We start from the raw sequence: 18,579 nt of genomic DNA on the forward strand, positions 1-18,579 counted from the left end.
GGCCTTAATTTCGCAGTAATATCAGCTGGCACAGCACTCTGTATAAGGAAAATGATCAGCAAATATTTTTTGACTAAGATTTCTGCTCATCCTCCTACACTTAAATCTGTGAGCATAAGTTTCCACCTATTTTTAAATGGCAATAATACATAATTCAATCAATGTTTCTACATGAGACTAATGATTTTAAATTTTCATAATGTTAATTTCAGAGAACATTCTAACATATTAGAAGGGAAAAAAAATCTAAGTTCCAACTAATCTTAAATTTTGACCAAAATACTCAAAAGCTGTCATTAAGGAATTTATTTGTTCATGATAATAGCCAGACTTGATTTTTCTATAACATGCTTCCCCCCTCCCACCCCAATCAAGTTAACAGTCAGCTGTTAAGATGAACAGACAACAAAAAGTGTAAGGAAGATGAGGTTAAGGAATATAAAAATGATACAAGGCAGAAAGAGGGTCGAGGAGTCCATAATAAACTCTTAAATTCCACACTTTAGAGGTTTCTGGAAGTGACATTTTATAAACATAACTTTAGCATTGTAATTCAGAAAAGAGAAACTTTTATCCCATAATTAACAGTTATAAAATAACATCAATAGTTATAAAACTGATTAAGCATTTTTCACTTAAATATAACTTAGGGATAAAATTACCTTGAGCACTTTATAACTCCTGCTAAAATGGTACACCAACAAATTACAATACATACAAAGGGGAAAGTAGTAGTAAAAAAAAAAAAAAAGTGAAATTTCTTTCATGTTGTGGAACAAAGACCTGAAACAACTGATTCAACGAGGGACACTCTCAGCTCCAATCCATGCATGATAACTTGCAGCTGTTGGATAAATTAGGAAAAAAAAATTATAAGAAAAATATGATAAAATTATATCTGTAAGTCTAACTTCATTCTATAATAGTGAAAAGATGTACTGAAGTAAAGATATTTTCCTTAAATGTGAAGCTTCCATCAGACTCTACTGAAGATACAGAAAAACTTCGTTTTTTTTTTCCAAGAGTTTATCATCATGTACTTTTCTGTACAGCCTTGTAGTATTGCATAAGTTATACAGTAAAGCTTGTTTATTCTTTTTCAAGAACTAGAAGCAAATGAAATATTGCTTTAGTTCAAAGTGTACATGGACGTTTCGGTTCAATGATTTTAAAAAATTTGCGTTAGGTCCTGAAAAGAAAAGTCAGTTTTTGGTTTTTATAGTTTTTGCTTCTTACTCATAAGACTATAGGCCTTAGAGATCATCTAGTACAATCTACTACAATGCTCTTAATTCACAGATGTGGAAACTGAAGCTCAGTTCAGCAAAGTGACTTACCCAAGCTTGTCATTTAGAAGCACACCTAGAATTTGAAACTAGCACTTTGGGCTCCAAAGCTAGACTTCTTTCTACTATACCAGTAGTAGAAACACTATTCTTTCTCTCTTATCTCTTAAACTAAGCTATATACATTTATAAATGTAGACACTGATCTTCCTGTAAATTGTTTACTAAACCACACAGCCTAGTAGAAATCACCAACCAAAACAGAAGTCAGGAAAAGACTCGTTTTTCTAAGTGGTGCAAAAAGTATCTAACCAAGTTCAATAACCTAGAATCATAACCTGAAACTGAAGAATTTTTAATTGTCTTCCTTTTTCCCTGTTCAACTTCCTAATGGAAATTTTGTAACAGTTAAATAATGGAAAGCCGATCAAATATGAGGAGAGGGAACAAGGGAGAAGAAAGGAAGGGAGGGAGGGAGGGAAGGCAAAATACAAAGAGAAAGAAAAAGGAGCAAGGAGAGTGGGAAGCAGATAAAAAACAAGGGACTAAGCTATTTCACAAACAAAATCATGCATCATACACTAAAATCTCAGAGACTATCTAGTCCATGTGACTAAAGTAGAACTCCTAACCTTTTCCTCTAAAGCCATCCTTCCCCCAAACTTCTCTATTTTTGCCCAAATGGACTCCCATCCTTTCAGTCTCCCAGCTTCCCAACTACAGTTACCCCTATTTCCTTGCTCTCACCACTCACATTGAATTCATTGTTACTTTGTTGATTCTCCCTCCAAAATCTGTCCTGCATGTCTCCTCTCTAGTCAAATGGTCCTCATGACCTCTCACCAGAACTACCTCTTTCCAGTTTCCATCCTCTCTAATCTATTCTTCTTCACACAACTGCCAAGAAAAAAAAATCCTATTAAGACACAGGTCTGACCACTTCATTCCCCTGCTCAAAAACTTTCACTGGGATCCTTTCACTGCCTCTGCCTCTAAAATAAAATACCAACCTCAACTTAGCACTTGAGAGTAGCCTACTAAACTAAATTCTATGTTCTTGCCAAATCAGACTACCAGATAGCTAATTCCCCAAATTTGGCACTCCATCTTCCACCCTCATGCATTTATCACAGGTGCAGCTGACAGAGCACAGGTCCTGGAAACAGGAAGATCCAAATTCAAATCTGGCCTCATTTACTAGCTGGGTGATCTCAGGCAAATCAGTTCATCGGTTTGCCTCAACTGTAAAATGGAAATAATAGTAGCACTTGCCTCCCAGGGTTACTGTGAGGATCAAATGAGATAAAATTTGTAAAGTGTTTAGCACAATGCCTGGCACATGGTAGGTACTATATAAATGCTAGCCATTATTTACCCAGGCTATCCCCAAAGCCTGGAATTAATGCTTTCACTCTACACTTCAAAATCCTTATCTTCCTCAACAGTTCAGCTCTGGTGCCACCTCTATGAAGCATTCTCTGATCACCTCACCGCCCCCTCATCCCTTTCAAACTACTACCTTGCATTTACCTATCTTTGTAAATACTCGCTATAAGCCACCCATCAAAGGAAAGCTCTTTGAAAGCAAGGACTACTTTGTTTTTATCTTTATATCCCCATGGACACAATGCTTTGTATACAATCGGCCCTTAATGTTTATTGAAATAAACAGTCTCAATTTCACAGATGAGGAAGGCCAGGAGCGGCTAAGTAATATGTCCAAGACCACACAGCTGGTATGCAGTAGAGGGAGAATTTGAAGGCAGAGCCTGATTCACACGTCTTTAGGACCTTCTGCCCCTGGGGTCTCTCCTTTCCTCTGGTTGGAGAAGGTGAGACGTGACCATCTGGAAGTTCCTTCCAGACCCTCTCTTTAAGGAGAGGGCTCAGGAAATTCACCTTATCCTTTCCTACCCCTGACCTCCTGATTTCACAATCTCTAGAAACTCTTTTTTTTTTTTTTAAAGGCAATTGGGGTTAAGTGACTTGCCCAGGGTCACACAGCTAGTAAGTGTCAAGTGTTTGGTCTGAGGCCAAATTTGAACTCAGGTCCTCCTGACTTCAGAGCCGGTGCTCTTCTCTACTGCACATCTAGCTGCCCCTAGAAACTCCTCATTCTGCAAGATGAAACCAATTCTGAAACTCACACCACAGATCATTTCCATCCAGCCTTGCATGGCTTCATCATGCCCCCACTCCTAGACTGAGAGCTCCTTGAGGGCAGGGGGCTGTCTTTTCCCTTTCTTTGAATCCCCAGTGACTTATCACAGTACCCAGAACATAGTAGGAGCTTAATAAATGTTTACTGACTATTACTGACTAATGACTCCAAATCCAGCATTCTTTCACTACATCACAATGCCTCTCATAATCTGACACAAATGACAGAGATTTGGCTGTAGAACCCCACCTTCTGAAATAACAGCAACAGTTCTACTGTTAAGACAAAAGTTGCACAGACTCAATCCTATGTCCGTATAGTTTTTAAAACAAAACAAAACTCCAAAGATTTATGAACCACAAAATCAATGAACCTGAAACCTTCAAGTTACAGTGACAAAAAAGACAGGAAATCTGGTGTGTAATTCATTTTTCCCCCGTCATGTGGCAGTACAATGTAGGAGGAAAAACATCAACCCTTTACACTTAATAGAGCTTCATGACAAACTAAAGTGAAACAATCCATATATCAATTAGGAAGATGGGCTTATACATCAAAACAGTGAACTTAGGGATTATCATCATTTTTTGGTGAATAATTATTAGTTTAACATAAAGTCTTACATATGCAGAGATAAAACTTGTCAAAGAAACTGATTACCTTCTTTAAAATGCTTTCCATTACATCTTGCTTATCAAGAGTTACAGGCTCTTCAGTTTCAGGCACAGCTTCATTTTCAGCAGAACCTAGAATGTAACTGACATACAGCATGGTTATAAAAAAAGCTAATATTAATATCAAAGCTGAAAGCATAATACTCTCTCTTAGCACTCTATTACCACTGAAGAAAAAAAAAACAGGGGCTAGTTTTGCCATTACAAGCATCCTAGACATTGAACCAGAAAATATTCTTCTTCTGATTAATATAACTTTATCCATGTTGGTTTATGTTTTAATTTTCTTAAGATCCCAAAAACACATTACTGGAAATAAATAAAACCAATCAATTAAAACAATTAATTCAAAGTATCTGGGTAGAAGTAAAGGATTTTTAAAAGGCTATTTTTTATAGTTTCTTAAGAAAGTCAACTTCAGGAGTACCTTGTGCTACAGAAAACAGCTTCTTCTTAAAAAGGAATAAAAATTGAATGTTAGTAGAGTATTATGTTATTTTGTCTGAAAACTGCGAGCTCTGAGACATCTCAGATCACACAGACATTCAAACATTTGCATTGTAATGTAATCTCAATTTTCAGTTCTAAATTTTGTTTTTCGATCTATCAAATGACGATCTATAAATAAAAACTTCCACACTGAGGGAATGATAGTGAAAGAAATCTTTTTGAAAGAAAAATCCATGTCTTTTTTGGTAATGCAAATAATAAAGCCCCAATTTCTGTTTTGTAAGCTCAGATTGGCTTTATTTGTTAGGAGTCTGTCAGCTCAGGCAATAACTGGGTCAAGAACTGATACCAAAGTATCTTCCAGCTCTTTGAATGGGGAAGGAGAGGAGACTTGACTGGAGAGGGAGAAGAGGCTGTAGAAAATAGCATCCCTTCCCTCCTTCAGTGCTGGTCAAGATAATAGGTCTCAAGAAGCGGTCTACAACATGTCAAGGATTGAAGGCACAACTTTCCATTATGACTAGGGCAGGAAGCAGTATGGGAAAGCACCTCACCTTATTTCTTTGCAGAGGTGAGGGACTATGGGTGGCTGAACTGTTTTTTTTTCCCCTCTTTTTTTATTACTTATTATAAGGAATTATTCTCTGGGATATGGAAGGGGAAGGAAAATATTGGAAAGGGTAGATATTGTAAAATAAGGATTAACAGAATCTATTTTTAAAAAATGAATCAGACTCCCTTGATTCAAAACTGTGGTCTCCAGTAAGTCCTAACACAGGAAGGAATTTTCTATCCATTAACAGGGCAGAACTGCCTTGTTTCAAAACTGGCTCTTTTTCCATAAAAAAGGGGAACCACTGTCACTGATTTTCAGCAGGGGTTAATTCATAAAAGGGATACTGCACTACTTCTGAAGGAGAAATCAAGGAGTCAGACTGGATCCTAACAAGAAAGAAAATTATTAAGGTCATGTTCTGATCTAAACTATCAGGTTTTCTGGAGACTTTTGACCTAAGTCTTCTTCCCTGAACTGAACAGAGAAGCATTTTGGAGGTTCTGTCCCTTTGTCTTTTCTTTCTGCAGGCCAAGAAATATTCCTTGGCTCTTCTATGCTTCTCAAGTAACTCTGAGCCAGAGTTTGCTGGGTCTAGGATAGCTATCAACAGTTAATTCACTGCCGTGTTCTTCTTCAAGAATATCTGTGTATCTTATGCTATTTAAGATCTTCACTACAAATTCTATCTTGATTATATGGGAGTCATTATTTATTACTGGTTAGGCTCTACTCATTTCTGGTGGAACTATCATAGCTTTGTATAATCCTGGCCTATTATCTGGCGGTCTGCAGGTACATTCCCTGGACATTTTGTGCTGGGCTCTTCAAGGATCAGAAGAGTGACTAAAGCCCTAAAACTGCAAACTTTCAGAGGACCCTAAGTGGTCTAGTCAAGGGCATGGCCTGTTCCCTGTCCTCCTGTCTTTCCATTTTCCCAAACATGATTTGGGTCTAGGCAACACAACTGCAGATTTGCCCTTAAGTGGAGCTCCAGGAGGCAGTTGCTGGCCCCAACTCTTATCAAGTGGCAGGAAAGTTATACAGGTTCAGAGCAGCATACTGTCTGTTTACTTTTGTTCTTTCTTCTCTGGAGCAGTGACAACGTTACAGCCTTGTTCTCCTGAAGTCTGACTCTGAGAGATTTACTCTGGATTAGTGACAGACAGTGCTGCAGTGCCAAATTTCACCTAGGGTCTGAGTCCAAGGTCCCCCCTCTAGAGTTAGTGACAGAGCAGCACCTCCTGTACCCCAGTGCTGGACTGAGATCTTAATCCCCTCTCTGGTGTCAGACCTGTGGACCTGTTCTGTTCCTGGTGTCCAGGTCCAAGATCCTGACCCACCTCTGTTCCTCAGTTCCTAGCTTCATTACTTGCTCATGGATCAAATCTGTGATCTTGTGCTAGAAAGATGACCAAGGATGGTTTTTCCTTAGATTTCCAATCACAATCCCATCTGGTGCTTGTCTGAGATCTTTGCTAGAGTGATTATCAGGGGAGCTGAGCGGTAGTGCTTCCTCCTACTCTGCCATCTTGGCTGGTCTCCCATTTTTTTTTTCCAGAAATATCTGGGAATCCTATAGTGTTTAGGATCATTGTGACAAATTCCATTTTAATTATATTGGCAGTCTTTGTTCATATTGGTTCTCCATGTGCTTGACTGGATTTGTAAGGTCCAAAATGAGCTAAAAATAGCTCCCTTTTGGTCACATACCAGATCATTTCTGTTAATTCTTCGCTCCTCCACTCTCTCAACAAAAATTGTGTTTTTATTTTTTGAGGTTCAGCTTCCAAATGTTTTACTGACCAAAAAAGCCTAAAAAATTCTGAATACCAGCTTATGATATTTGGGACAGAAGACTTGAATACCCAAATTTGAGAATTAATGGCTATATCAGTATTCACATGATTCTTTTGGTAGCAGGTTTGTACTATTAATTGTGCTTTGTTTATGCTTAGATTCCAATAAACTTGCCTTCTCCAAATATAGCTCATAGGGTTGTGGCCCTGAAATGTGTTGTATGGCAAGTAGGGAGACAATGAGGGATTTAGACATATGTCCCCAATGATGCACAAAGTTGAAAACCAAATTGACAACATAACCAAATATGACAACATGAAAATATGCAAATTACAATGTTCTCAAAAGAAAGCCTACATATCTCTAACTAAAGTCATATTAACATTTGTTCAATTTGGTTAATTGTCCCTTTTGACAAATCATGTAAAGCTTTGACAATTTGACAAGGAAAAAAGATTAGAGCCAACTTACAATAAATTACTTTTGGCTTTGCAACAGTAATCAAACTACAGCCAGTTCTCACTTAACTTTCCCCAGGCAGGCTTTGCATGGTCCCAACCCATCCGCAGCTCTGCAGCCCCCACAGCCAGAGCAGGAAGCCAGAGAACTGGCTGCTGGTGAGGCTGCACCAGAAGCCGCCCCTGCCACCAGTTGTGGGAGCATTCATGAGGCAAATTTTTGTAAAGTGACAACTGTATGTAAATACTCACAAATTCATTTTACATCCTTTTATTTTCCAAGAACCAATTTTAAGTGTAACACGTAATAAAACAGACTTACCCATCAACTGATGAAACATTGAAGCAAAACAAGTCTCGTTTATAATCAAGATGTCTGGGTGTACATCTGTATATTTGGCCAATATTCAGTGAACATCCATTACAACTCAAAGTCTCAATCATGCTAAAGAAAAATCATTGTTTTAGAAAAGACTATACTTGTTTATGATCTTTAAAAAAGATTTCAACTGTTATAAAACCATAAACTATTCTTCAAAACTAAAGTTTTTCAAATATGTTATACTGATCACAATAATCAATCAAATATCAACAAGCCTTCTTAAGCACCACATACACACACTAAGTAAATAAAAATAAAGACTTTTGGGACACTTATGTGTGTGTTTATGTATTTACATACATAATATATAATATCTGTATTATATACAATATATTTTATATATATAAACATATAGTAAATAAGAAGTAATTTCAGGGGAAGGGGCACCAGCAACTAAGGGGATCAGGAAAGGCCTTATGTGGAAAATAGTACTTTAGTTGAGCCTGAAGGAATCTAGGGATTTTAATTAGTTGCCCTATCTTACAGCAAAGCAATTTGCACGTGGGAGGCACTTAAATGCTTGAATGATCCTGTATTCCCCAATACTCTAACCAAATTTATGTTATTATACATAAAAAAAGCCTCCTAGTTCTCTATTTTGTGCCTATCTATGCCTATTTTGTGCCCACATGTGCCTATTCTCCTCACTCCTTTATTCCATGTCTCTCATGTCCTCCATCAATACTAAATATCCTCTGCAGTAAGCTTTCTTTAACTGACCTTACCCAGCTTTGAAGTTTCATTTAGTCCATATTCCCTCAGCATTTATAAACTCATACAGTAAAATCTTAGTACAGTAAAATCATTTTGGATCCTACTAACTGGAGAATTCAACAATAGGTGATGAGAGAGTCTCCAAGGCAGATCAACGACCAATGGGAGCTGAGGAACTGGTTAACAAAGGAAGAGATAAATGGATCCATTAAGTTTTTTCATAGCATCCCTGTTAGAATATTAATGGTGTCTCCCTCATAAGTCAGAAAGAGTAGCAGAGATATCAGCTACACTTCAACACTCTTTAATGTGGCTTCTGCCATTAAGAGAAACAAACAATGTTTGCTAACCCAACCCTAAATACCAACTGTAAAAAAAAGTTGCCACTGCTGTCGAAGCCATAAAATACAGTTAAACTTTAGGCATAACTGCTAAGATCTTCAACTAAGTAAAGATTGTCATCATCTCTCTCACCTGAATGATAATAATAGCCTCCCTGCTGCCAGTTTATCTCCTTCTCCAATATACCCTTCACACCATGTCACACCCCCAAACAAAAGCCTTCAATGGATTCCTATTGCCTACAGGATAAAATACAAACTCCTAAATTTGGTGTTTAAAGTCCTCCAAAATCTGACTTAAACCCATATATCCAATTTATCTCATGGTACGCCCCATAAGCCACTGTTTGTTTCAGTCATACTGAACACTCTAATCCCACTTCTGTGAATTTGAATTCCCTATGCCTAGAATTCACACCCTCATCTCGGCCTCTCACAATCCTTATGTCCCTTCCAGACTCAGTTCAGAGCTTTGGCTAAGATGGCAATATAAAAGATCAAAGAGAAGCAGAGCTCTCCCACACAGACTACAGCAAATACATTTAAAAGAGTACCAGAAAGGTCAGTGATCAGGAACACCAAAGAAAAACAGCAGTCATTTCTCCATCCAGTCCAGGACTGCATAAGAAGTCAAGAGACCTATCATGGTTCAGAGGACAGTCTCAAAAGGGGAGCAAGCTAAGGTAAAAGGTCTGAAGTCTGTTGGCATTACAAGTGCAAATGGGTCAGTAGTTCTGAGAGCACCCTGACAGAGGACCCATCAGAAGGACCTGAGATAAGCTCAATCACACAGAGCTAGTAGCTTGTGAGTGCTCTGAGCAGAGGCCCCAAACCCAGTCTAATTTCAGAGCCTGAAATATGTGGAAGGGCACTATACAAGGAAGCAGTCAGTGCTCAAGGCCTGAAGCCAGTGGGTTACTGGCTCTGACCTGTTTTGGAAGCAGCAAGGGACAAAACCTGCCCCCATTCACATCAAGAGCAGAGGACAAGGTCAGTTCAATGGCATGTATGCCAGGAGGATTTGCAGGAGGCCTAAGAGCAAGAGGTTCTCTAAAATCTGACTGGACCTTATCAGGGTCACAGTAGAACACAGAATGAATTCCCAGTTAGGAACTGTGCAAGGAGACAGAAGAGCTGAGGCCAACCCTTGCCCTATGACACAAAGGGAAGGACCTGGCCCCAGATGCCCATCCAAAACAGCAGGGGCAGTGGCAACTGAACTACAGAGAGCACAAAAACAAACAGGGCTTGTCTTCACCATCATTAAATACAGCATGAAATAGAGAATGCCTCTAGCACAAAGTCCCAATTTAGAAACTGAAGCTGGGAGTGGGGTGGGGGGTGGGGGAGAAGAAAACACAAAACACAAAGAAAAAATGTGGTTCAAGAGATAACAAAAAGGTTAACCCAAAAGAAAAAGGTTAATTGCACAAAAAATAGAAACAGAAATGAATGATTTAGTCAAAAGGCCTCCAAAAGTGGTCATAAAAAATTAAACAAAAGATAAAATATTAAACTAGAGCTCTTAAGGAAAAAAACTGGAAGAATAAGTAGCTGAAAACACAAAATTGAAAATCTTATGCAAGAAGTGAACTTCCTGAAAAACAGAATAGAACACACAAAATCAAATAATTCAACCAGTAAACAAGAAATAAAAACAAAGTCAAAAGACTGAAAAAATGGAAGAATGAGGAAGGTAGAAAAAAACAATTTAACCTGGAAAACAGATCAAGGAGAAATAATAAATCATCAAATTCCTTGAAAACCATGGCAAACAAAAAACCTGAATACCATATTTCAAGAAATCACATGAGAAAACTGTCCAAATCTATCAGAAAAAGACAAAGTGAAAATATAAAAGAATCCACCCTAAGAAAACCCCAAATTGTAAACATCAGAATCCAGAGCTTCTAGGTCAAAGAAAAAATAGTGCAAGCAGCCAGGAAGAAAAAGTTCAAATATGAAGCCATATTCAAGATAATAATACTAGCTAGCATTTCTATAGTACTTTAAGGTTTGCAAAGCACTTTAGAAATATTATCTCATCTTATCCTCACAACAAGGGGAGGAGGAGATTACAGAAAATAAAATGAACGTGGATCATATAAAAGTTTAGCACAAACAAAAACAATGCAGCTAAAATTAGAAGGGAAATCAGTACCTGGGGAAAAAAATCTTTACAGAAAGCTTCTTTGATAAAGGTTTCATTTCCAAGATACGGAAAGAAAATGATTCAAATTCATAAGAATAAGGAGCCATTCTTCAGTTGATAAATGATAAAGATATGAACAGGCAGTTCTCAAAGGCAGTTATCAAGTTGTTAATAGTCCTATGAAAAATGTTCCAAATCATTAATAAGTAGAGAATTATCAATTAAATCAACTATGAGGTTCTACCTCAAATCTATTAGCCTGGCAAAATTGCCATAAAAGGAAAACGACAAATGTTGGGTTGAGGGAAAACAGGCACATTAATGCACTGTTGGTAGGGGCTATAAACTGGTCTAGTCATTCTGGATAGTAATTTGACACTATGCCTAAAAAGCTACTAGGCACATACTATTTGACCACACTATACTATCACTAGGTCTAAATGGCAAAGCAATTCAAGAAAGAGGAAAAGGACCTATAATAAATACAAAATTATTTATAGTGGCTTTTTCTGCAGCAACAAGGAACTGGAAATTAAGGGGTGTATCCATCAACTGGGGAATGGCTGAACAAATTATTGTTTATGAATGTGATGGACTCCTATTGTGCTATAAGAAAGAAAGAGATAAGGGGAGGAAAGCAGAATTATGGGGGTTTGGAGGGATAGTACAGTAATGTCAAAAAAAGAAAGAAAATTAATGAAACATTTAAAATATAAACAGAAAAGAGCAGAAGTTAAGAAGGGGACATACAAGGAAGCCAGCGTTGGTACTACCACAATAAAGTATTATACTTTAAAAAAGTCAAGTTATACTTCACAGAAATTCAGTATCATATACATTTACTTTTCTGTTCTCTGAATATGAAAATATACATGTGTATCAAGTTCATAATAAAGAAAAAAAGAAATTTTGTTTTTAAAATTAGTTCAGTTATAATCTCCCCCACGTAACCTTTCCTCATCCTGGACGTTGTCAATGCTCTCTCCCCTCCTCAAATTACCTTCTATGTGTGCAATTATTATATTGCTCCAGCAGAACACTAACTTCTTTTAGAGCAGAAGCCTTTTCATTTTTTTTCTTTGAATGCCTAGTACCTATCACAGTGCATATGTTTAAAAAATTTTGTTGAATTAAGTATCATACAAGGATAATTATTTAATTTTCATCTTACCAGCCATATTCATTTTTTCTAGTGGATAGCTTCTGTTCCTTATCCACATAAACATTAGGTGAGACTGCTAGAATGAGAAAAAGGTAACTGCTGGTTACTGATAACCTCATAGAATTTTTAGAGCTAGGCAAGATATAATAGTTCATCTAATCCAAAGTCTTCATTTTACAAATAAGAAACTTGTTAAAAAATTAAGCTTACAAGAATTGTTGTTAGTATAATAGCACCAATCACAGCAAAATCATTTTCTTAGCCAACACTATAAAGCAGATTACTGTAAATGTCTGTAACATGGTCTACTTGGGTTAGAAGTTAACAACCCCCAGTTGGTTTCATAATTTAGTCTTCTGTCTTCCTTCTCAAGACTTTACACAGTATTTTTCAAAACATTTTTTCCATAAATTTCAAAAAGCTGACAATTCCTGCAGAGAAAAATGTTTTGGATTTAAAAATACTTTGGGGGCCATTTATGTCAGTTACAGTTAGATCTACCTTATAGTGTTGGCACAAATCTAACAAAATATTATACCAGCAACATCACAACACAGCTCAGAGTTAAAGCTAAAGTAGTACTTTAACTAGTACTAAAATTGAGCTTGGATCTCAAATAGCACCTGGTCTAATATAAGTAACTATAATCTACTACACCATATAGCATCTGTGTTGGTGTCTTATCCCCTTATGAATAGACTATAAACTCCTAGAGGGTAGACACCAGGTCTGTTCTAAACTTTGGGGCACAGTGCTTTGCACAAAAGAGGCAATTAACTCTTCTGGGTTTGTTTGTTTTTTTTAATTATTATTTTGACGCTTCTGAAATAAGTGACTAAATACAGTCCTTTGAAATAAATTATTCACCAAAAGTAATTTTTAAGTAATTGCACTGTCAGAGTAAAATACTATAACTACTAGTAACTCTCAAATTAACTCAAAAATTTAGTTTGTGAATAAACAAATATCATATGCAAATGGTCCAGCATGATCCTCTGAAGTAGGAGAACTCAAGAGAATGATATGACAGCATAATGCATCGAAAAGTGCACTGGTCAGAGGACCTAAGCTATTCGTTAGGCAAGTTATGGGAATAAGTCTACTCTGAGGCTTCTTCTTCATCTTTAAACTGAGGACTACTGGAAAGGACGTCATATATCTAAGCCATGAGGTTCTTAACCTGTAGTCTATGAACTTTTTTGCAATATTTTGATAACTGTGTTTCAATATAACTGATTTCCTTTATTTTGTATTTAATTTTAAGCATTTAAAAACCTTATACTGAAGAGTTCATAGGCTTCGGTGACTGCAAAAAGTGTCCAGGACACAAAAAAAAGGGTCATCAACCCGGGTCTAATCCATTCATCTAATTTGAGAGGGGAAGTTGCCAAAGGTCAGGTTTGCAAGGGTTTATTCCCCGTTTTAAGGATGATGGAAATGAGGCTGAGAGAGGCTGGGTACCTGACTTGCCCAGGAGGTCCACACAGGTAAATGTCTGGGGCTGACTTACAGGGGCCAAGCCTCGTACAACCTACCAGCCTCACAGGGCTGATGTGAGAAACAGGTTCCTAGGCAGACCAGGAAGAGACTTCGCAGACTACCTGGCCTAAACTTATGGTTTACGGAAAAGTGAGGTCCCAGAGAGGGCGGTGACGCCGTCACCATCATCACCACCGGGAGCGCGCTAGCATTTAAGCTCTGCTCACCTTTACTTGTGTTATCTAATAATAATAATAACAATAACTAACACTTATATTGTGCTAAGTGCTTTACAATTATTCTCATTTGATCCTCACAACAACCCTAGAGCTACAGTTATCCCCACTTTATGGATACAGAAACCGAAACAGAGAGGTTAACAGACATAGGGGGCTGAGGGTCCCCAAGCTATTGCACGTGTATAACCATCTCAGGGAGGGGGGAGAGGAGGGAGGAAGGCAGAGCTAGAATTTGAAACTCAAAACTTTAAAAAAGTGTTAAAAACTCTTTTAACTTGTAATTGGGGAAAAATGAGTATTTTTAGAGTCGTGAGCCCCTTCCCTCACTCTGCTCCTCCCCCCCTCCGCGTCCTCCCCACCAGCTCCCTGTCCCTCCCCCTCCGCCTCCTTCTCCCCTCCTCCCTTCTCTTCCTCTCCTCCCCCCACCCCCGCCCTCACCGTTCAGGAAGAAGCAGTTGCCGTCAAAGTCGGTGCCCTCCCAGCTCATCGAGTCCCCCAGGGGCCGCTGGCAGCGGGAGCACAGGAACACACACGGCATCTCCCGCCGCCGCGCATCCAGGTCACTACCAGTTCCAGGGCCATTAATGATCTTCGACTGCTTCTGCATACACCGCAGGACGTCCTCCTCCGTGACATCTCGGGCCTTTAGCTTCTGAATGTTTAAGGACCTTTGGAAAGTCGCCTCCAAGGGATCCGATTCCGCCATGGCTTTCAAACTGCCCGCTCGCGCGCTGCCCACGAGAGGGGCGGGGCGTCAAGACTCGAGGGTAGGCGCATGCGTGCCCGGAGGGAGGCGGAGCCGGGAGACGAGGCAAGGAGGAGCGCGGGAGGGGGGGAGGGGAGAAGAGCGGAAGCTGCCTAGCGCTGGCTTCCGCCTCAAACCTCAAACTCCTGCTGTTGGGGTGTGGGGCAGTATACCTTTAGCCCACACTGCGCATGCTTCAGATCTCCATCTCGTTGGATCTCAGACTTTAGGAGAAGGGCGGGATCCCGTCAGGAATACTGACGTCCTAGTTCTAAATTAGCTACTTGAGCTTTCTCCCCTCATCATCCTTGGGTAGCTTCTTCCCCGAATTGTCACTACAAATATTAAAAATCACAAAATATGCGCTGAAATATGCATTTAGCACTGTGCCAGACATATAGTAAGCACTTAATTAATGTTGATTGATTATTGATTGATTGAAAGAACCTCAGTCAACAAGCATTTATTAAGCCTGCTCTGTGTTAGGCACTGTGCTACGCTCTAAGGATACAAAGGAAGGCAAATAAATACACAACCTCTGCTCTGGAAAAGCTCCCGTCTAATGCGCACAACATGCAAACAGCTCTGGAAAAACAAGAGAACCCCTAAATTGGGGGTAATCTCATAGGGAAGGCACTAAGATTCAGGAGAACTGGAAAGGCTGCTTGCAGAAGGCAGAATTTTAGCTGGAATTGAAGGAAGCCAACAAAGGAAGTGAAGGAGAAAATTCCAGGCTTCAGGGACAGCAAGTGAAAATGCAGGAGTTGGGAGGAATGCCTTGCTGGAGGAACAGTGAGGAGGCCAATGTGACTGGATCACAGAGTACCTTGTGAGGTGTAAGGTGTAAGAAGATTGGAATGGTAGGAGGGAGTCAGGCTATGAAGACCTTTGAGTCACAAATAGCGGATTTTATATTTGATCCTGGAAGTTATAGGGAGCCACTGGAGTATAGGAAGATCACTTTGGCTGCTGAATGGATGGATGGACTAGAAGAGGGAGAGATATGAGGCAGGGAGACCAACCTCTAGAGTATTGTAGTAGTCCAAGGGTGAGGTAATGAGGGTCTCCACCAGAGGCATGCCAGTGAAGAAAGAAAAAGGGGAGTATATGTGGGAAATGTTGAGGAAGGAGAATAACAGGACTTGGCAACAGATTGGATATGGGGAGTGAGAAAGAATGAGGAGTCAAAGATGACATCTAGGTTGAGAACCTGGGCTGGGAAAATGTCGGTGCCCTGGATAGTGGCAGGGAAATAGAGAAGAGGGGAGGGGGCAGAGCCAAGGTGTCAGAGTAAAAGCAGTGACTTGCTTAAGCTCTCCCCCAGACCCCTCCAAATACCTGTAAAAAATGGCTCTAAACAAATTCTAGAGCAGCAGAACCCACAAAAAGACAGAGTGAAACAAATTTCCAGACTTCTCAACTCACAAACACCAAAGACAACTTAGAAGGTCAGTAGGAAAAGTCAGTGACTGTGGTGAGAGTGAAGCTTGGTTCCAGCCCCATTCCCAGCACAGCCCCAAGACAGCAGCTTCTTCCAGAGTTCGGCCCATGGATAGAGGGGGATCGAGTGGCTGATCAGAGGGATCAATAGGGATCTCTTTGCTGGTGCTGAGGCAGGATTCTCTTGCTTTGCGTGTACTTGAATCTGGGTCACAGTTCTGGGTGACAGTCCTGGGGAGAGGAGTAGTGCTGGCATGGTGGAGCTTGTAGTGGCAGCAGAGAGGGAATCCTCCTTAGTTCTAAGGAGGAAAAGAGTGCTTGTGGTCACTCATTGACTAGAGTACAGGCCAAGAAAGGAGTAAACACCTCGCCTTTCATCATACCACCTTGAAAGAACTTAAAATTTACAGGTACCTAAAAGTATCTCTGAAAACAGCTACACAAAACCCCCGAAGCCTGAGACAATACATTCTCCACACTGGAAGCAGACCCCTACCTTACCAAAGAATTTAAAACTCAAGTAATTGGCTGGGATCATGAGCAAACTGTGCAAAAAAAAAGTTGGACCAGAGAAGAGGAGAGAATTTTGGAGGAAAGAAAATGAATTTGGTTTTAGACATGTTGAGTTTAAAATGTCTATTGAGATCTAGTTTGTGATGGCCATTGGAGATGTAAGATTAGAGGTTAAGAGAGAGGCATAGAGATGATAATTGAATCTATGGGAGATGATGACGTTAACAAGTGAGATAATATAGAGAGACTCAGAACAGAGGCCTGTGGTACATTCAAGAGTACAGGAGTGACCTGGATGAAGAACCAGAGGAGGCGAATGAGACCTCCAAACAGAGGAGTCAGACTGATAGGAGAACCAGGATAGATTAGTGTCACAAAAACCCGGAGAGAAGAAAGTATCACAGAGAAAAGGATGATCAACCCTCTCATAGGCTGCAGAGAAGTCAAGAAGAATGAGGACTGAGAAGGGGCCATTAGATCTGGCAATTCAGTAACTTTGGAGGGAGTGGTTTTAGTTGAGTTCAAATGAGGTCTGAAGCCAGAGTGTAGGCAAGTCTCTCAACCTGAGTTTCCTTATATGTAAAATGTGCTTAGTGCTCTTTGCAATCATTAAAGAATTATATAAATGCTAGTTATTATTAAGTCACAGTTATTTACTAGCTAAACTAGGACTAAAACCCAAGTTTCCTGAATTCCAGTCCAATTAGATTTTACTGTCAATAAATAAGCATTTATGAAATACCTTCTGTGTTCCAGGACTGTGCTAGGGACAGGAAATAAATAATAAAATGATTCCTATTTTCCAGGAGCTGACAATTTATCCTTTCTATATATAGTTACATACACAGGAAAGTAGAGGGTAGTTGGTCTCCTGGCTTGGAAAGACTGGAGCATTTGTATATATGTGTATATATACATACATGTATATGTACAACACATACACATATGTTTTGTGCTGGTAGCTTCCCCCCAAATGTAGCATGGGGTGTCATTTTATGGCTCAAAGGGAGGCAGGATAGAGACCCCTAGCCTCTTCTCCCCGACTCTTTTCCCAGGGAGACTTTAATTCCTACCAGGAGGGGAAGCAGGAATTTGGAGCCAGAAGCTAACCACTCTGCTCTCCTCAGAGAGAGGAGAATAAGAAGCTAGAATGACATCTATCTGCTTCCTTAAATTTTGTTAATCTAGAAGATGTGGTTTTCAGGTTCAAGCTAAACTTCTGATCACTGTTCCATTATGGGGAAAGAAGGAGGACCCCAAGCTTTGTATCCAAGGTTTGACCCTTTCCCACTAAATACCAGTTCCCCAATGAACACACATAGCAATTAACAAAGAAACTCATTTATCTAATTTGGTAGCAAAACAGAAATCAGAGAACATATGCAGAGGAAGAATTATACAAGGGAAAAGTCCTTGAATTCCCTAGTGCAGCAAACTAGGATGACAGGGACATGATAGAGACTGCCAGCTCCTCTCATGTCTTCCCAGAGTCTTTTCCTTTAGCAAGCTGAAGTGGAGTTGGCATCATCCTTCCTATCTTTCTCAGAAAAAAAAAACACAACCAAAAAACCAAAAGCTGGAAACTAGAAGTGCCTGATACAACTACAGAACCCAAAGAGCCTGAAGAGATTCCCAGCAACCTGAAGGCACTCTCCAGCACAAAGAGAATAAATTTCTTCCCTCCTCTCCTCTAGCCTCATACCAAACGACTTTAGGACTGGGATTACATATATGTGTATATACACACATACTTTTATATATAGACATATGTATGCATACATATATAAATATAAATACACACACATATATGTTTAAGGTACAGCACTGAGGTAACATAGATAACTCTGATTCAATAAATCCTTAGAAACAGAAATGCACTCAGGGCTCACTCAGACTTGGCGTAAGCCTCTCCCTGTCCAAGAAGTTTTGTTGCCAGGCTTATACTTGGTTTGGCTATCTGTTCTCCTTCCTCTTCCAAGACTCCTCTTCATCAGCTTTGGGCTAGTCTTGGTTCACTTTCACCTACTCAG

At 39.5% G+C, this 18,579-nt stretch overlaps 1 protein-coding gene across 1 annotated transcript; it reads right to left on the reverse strand.

The window, feature by feature from the left end:
- Nucleotides 1-291: 291 nt before the first annotated feature.
- Nucleotides 292-14,602, reverse strand: MIS18A (MIS18 kinetochore protein A). The gene is made up of 5 exons (XM_027875551.1): nucleotides 14,290-14,602; nucleotides 12,143-12,209; nucleotides 7,705-7,827; nucleotides 4,108-4,204; nucleotides 292-844 (listed from the first exon to the last, which is right to left on the reverse strand). Exons 1-5 carry the CDS (start codon nucleotides 14,555-14,557, stop codon nucleotides 764-766), a joined length of 636 nt encoding a protein of 211 aa, XP_027731352.1. The 5' UTR covers nucleotides 14,558-14,602; the 3' UTR covers nucleotides 292-763.
- Between the last annotated feature and the right edge of the window lie 3,977 nt (nucleotides 14,603-18,579).

Source organism: Vombatus ursinus, unplaced genomic scaffold, assembly GCF_900497805.2.
Source record: "Vombatus ursinus unplaced genomic scaffold, bare-nosed wombat genome assembly UNPS02014809.1, whole genome shotgun sequence".
Classification (NCBI taxonomy): Eukaryota; Metazoa; Chordata; class Mammalia; order Diprotodontia; family Vombatidae; genus Vombatus; species Vombatus ursinus.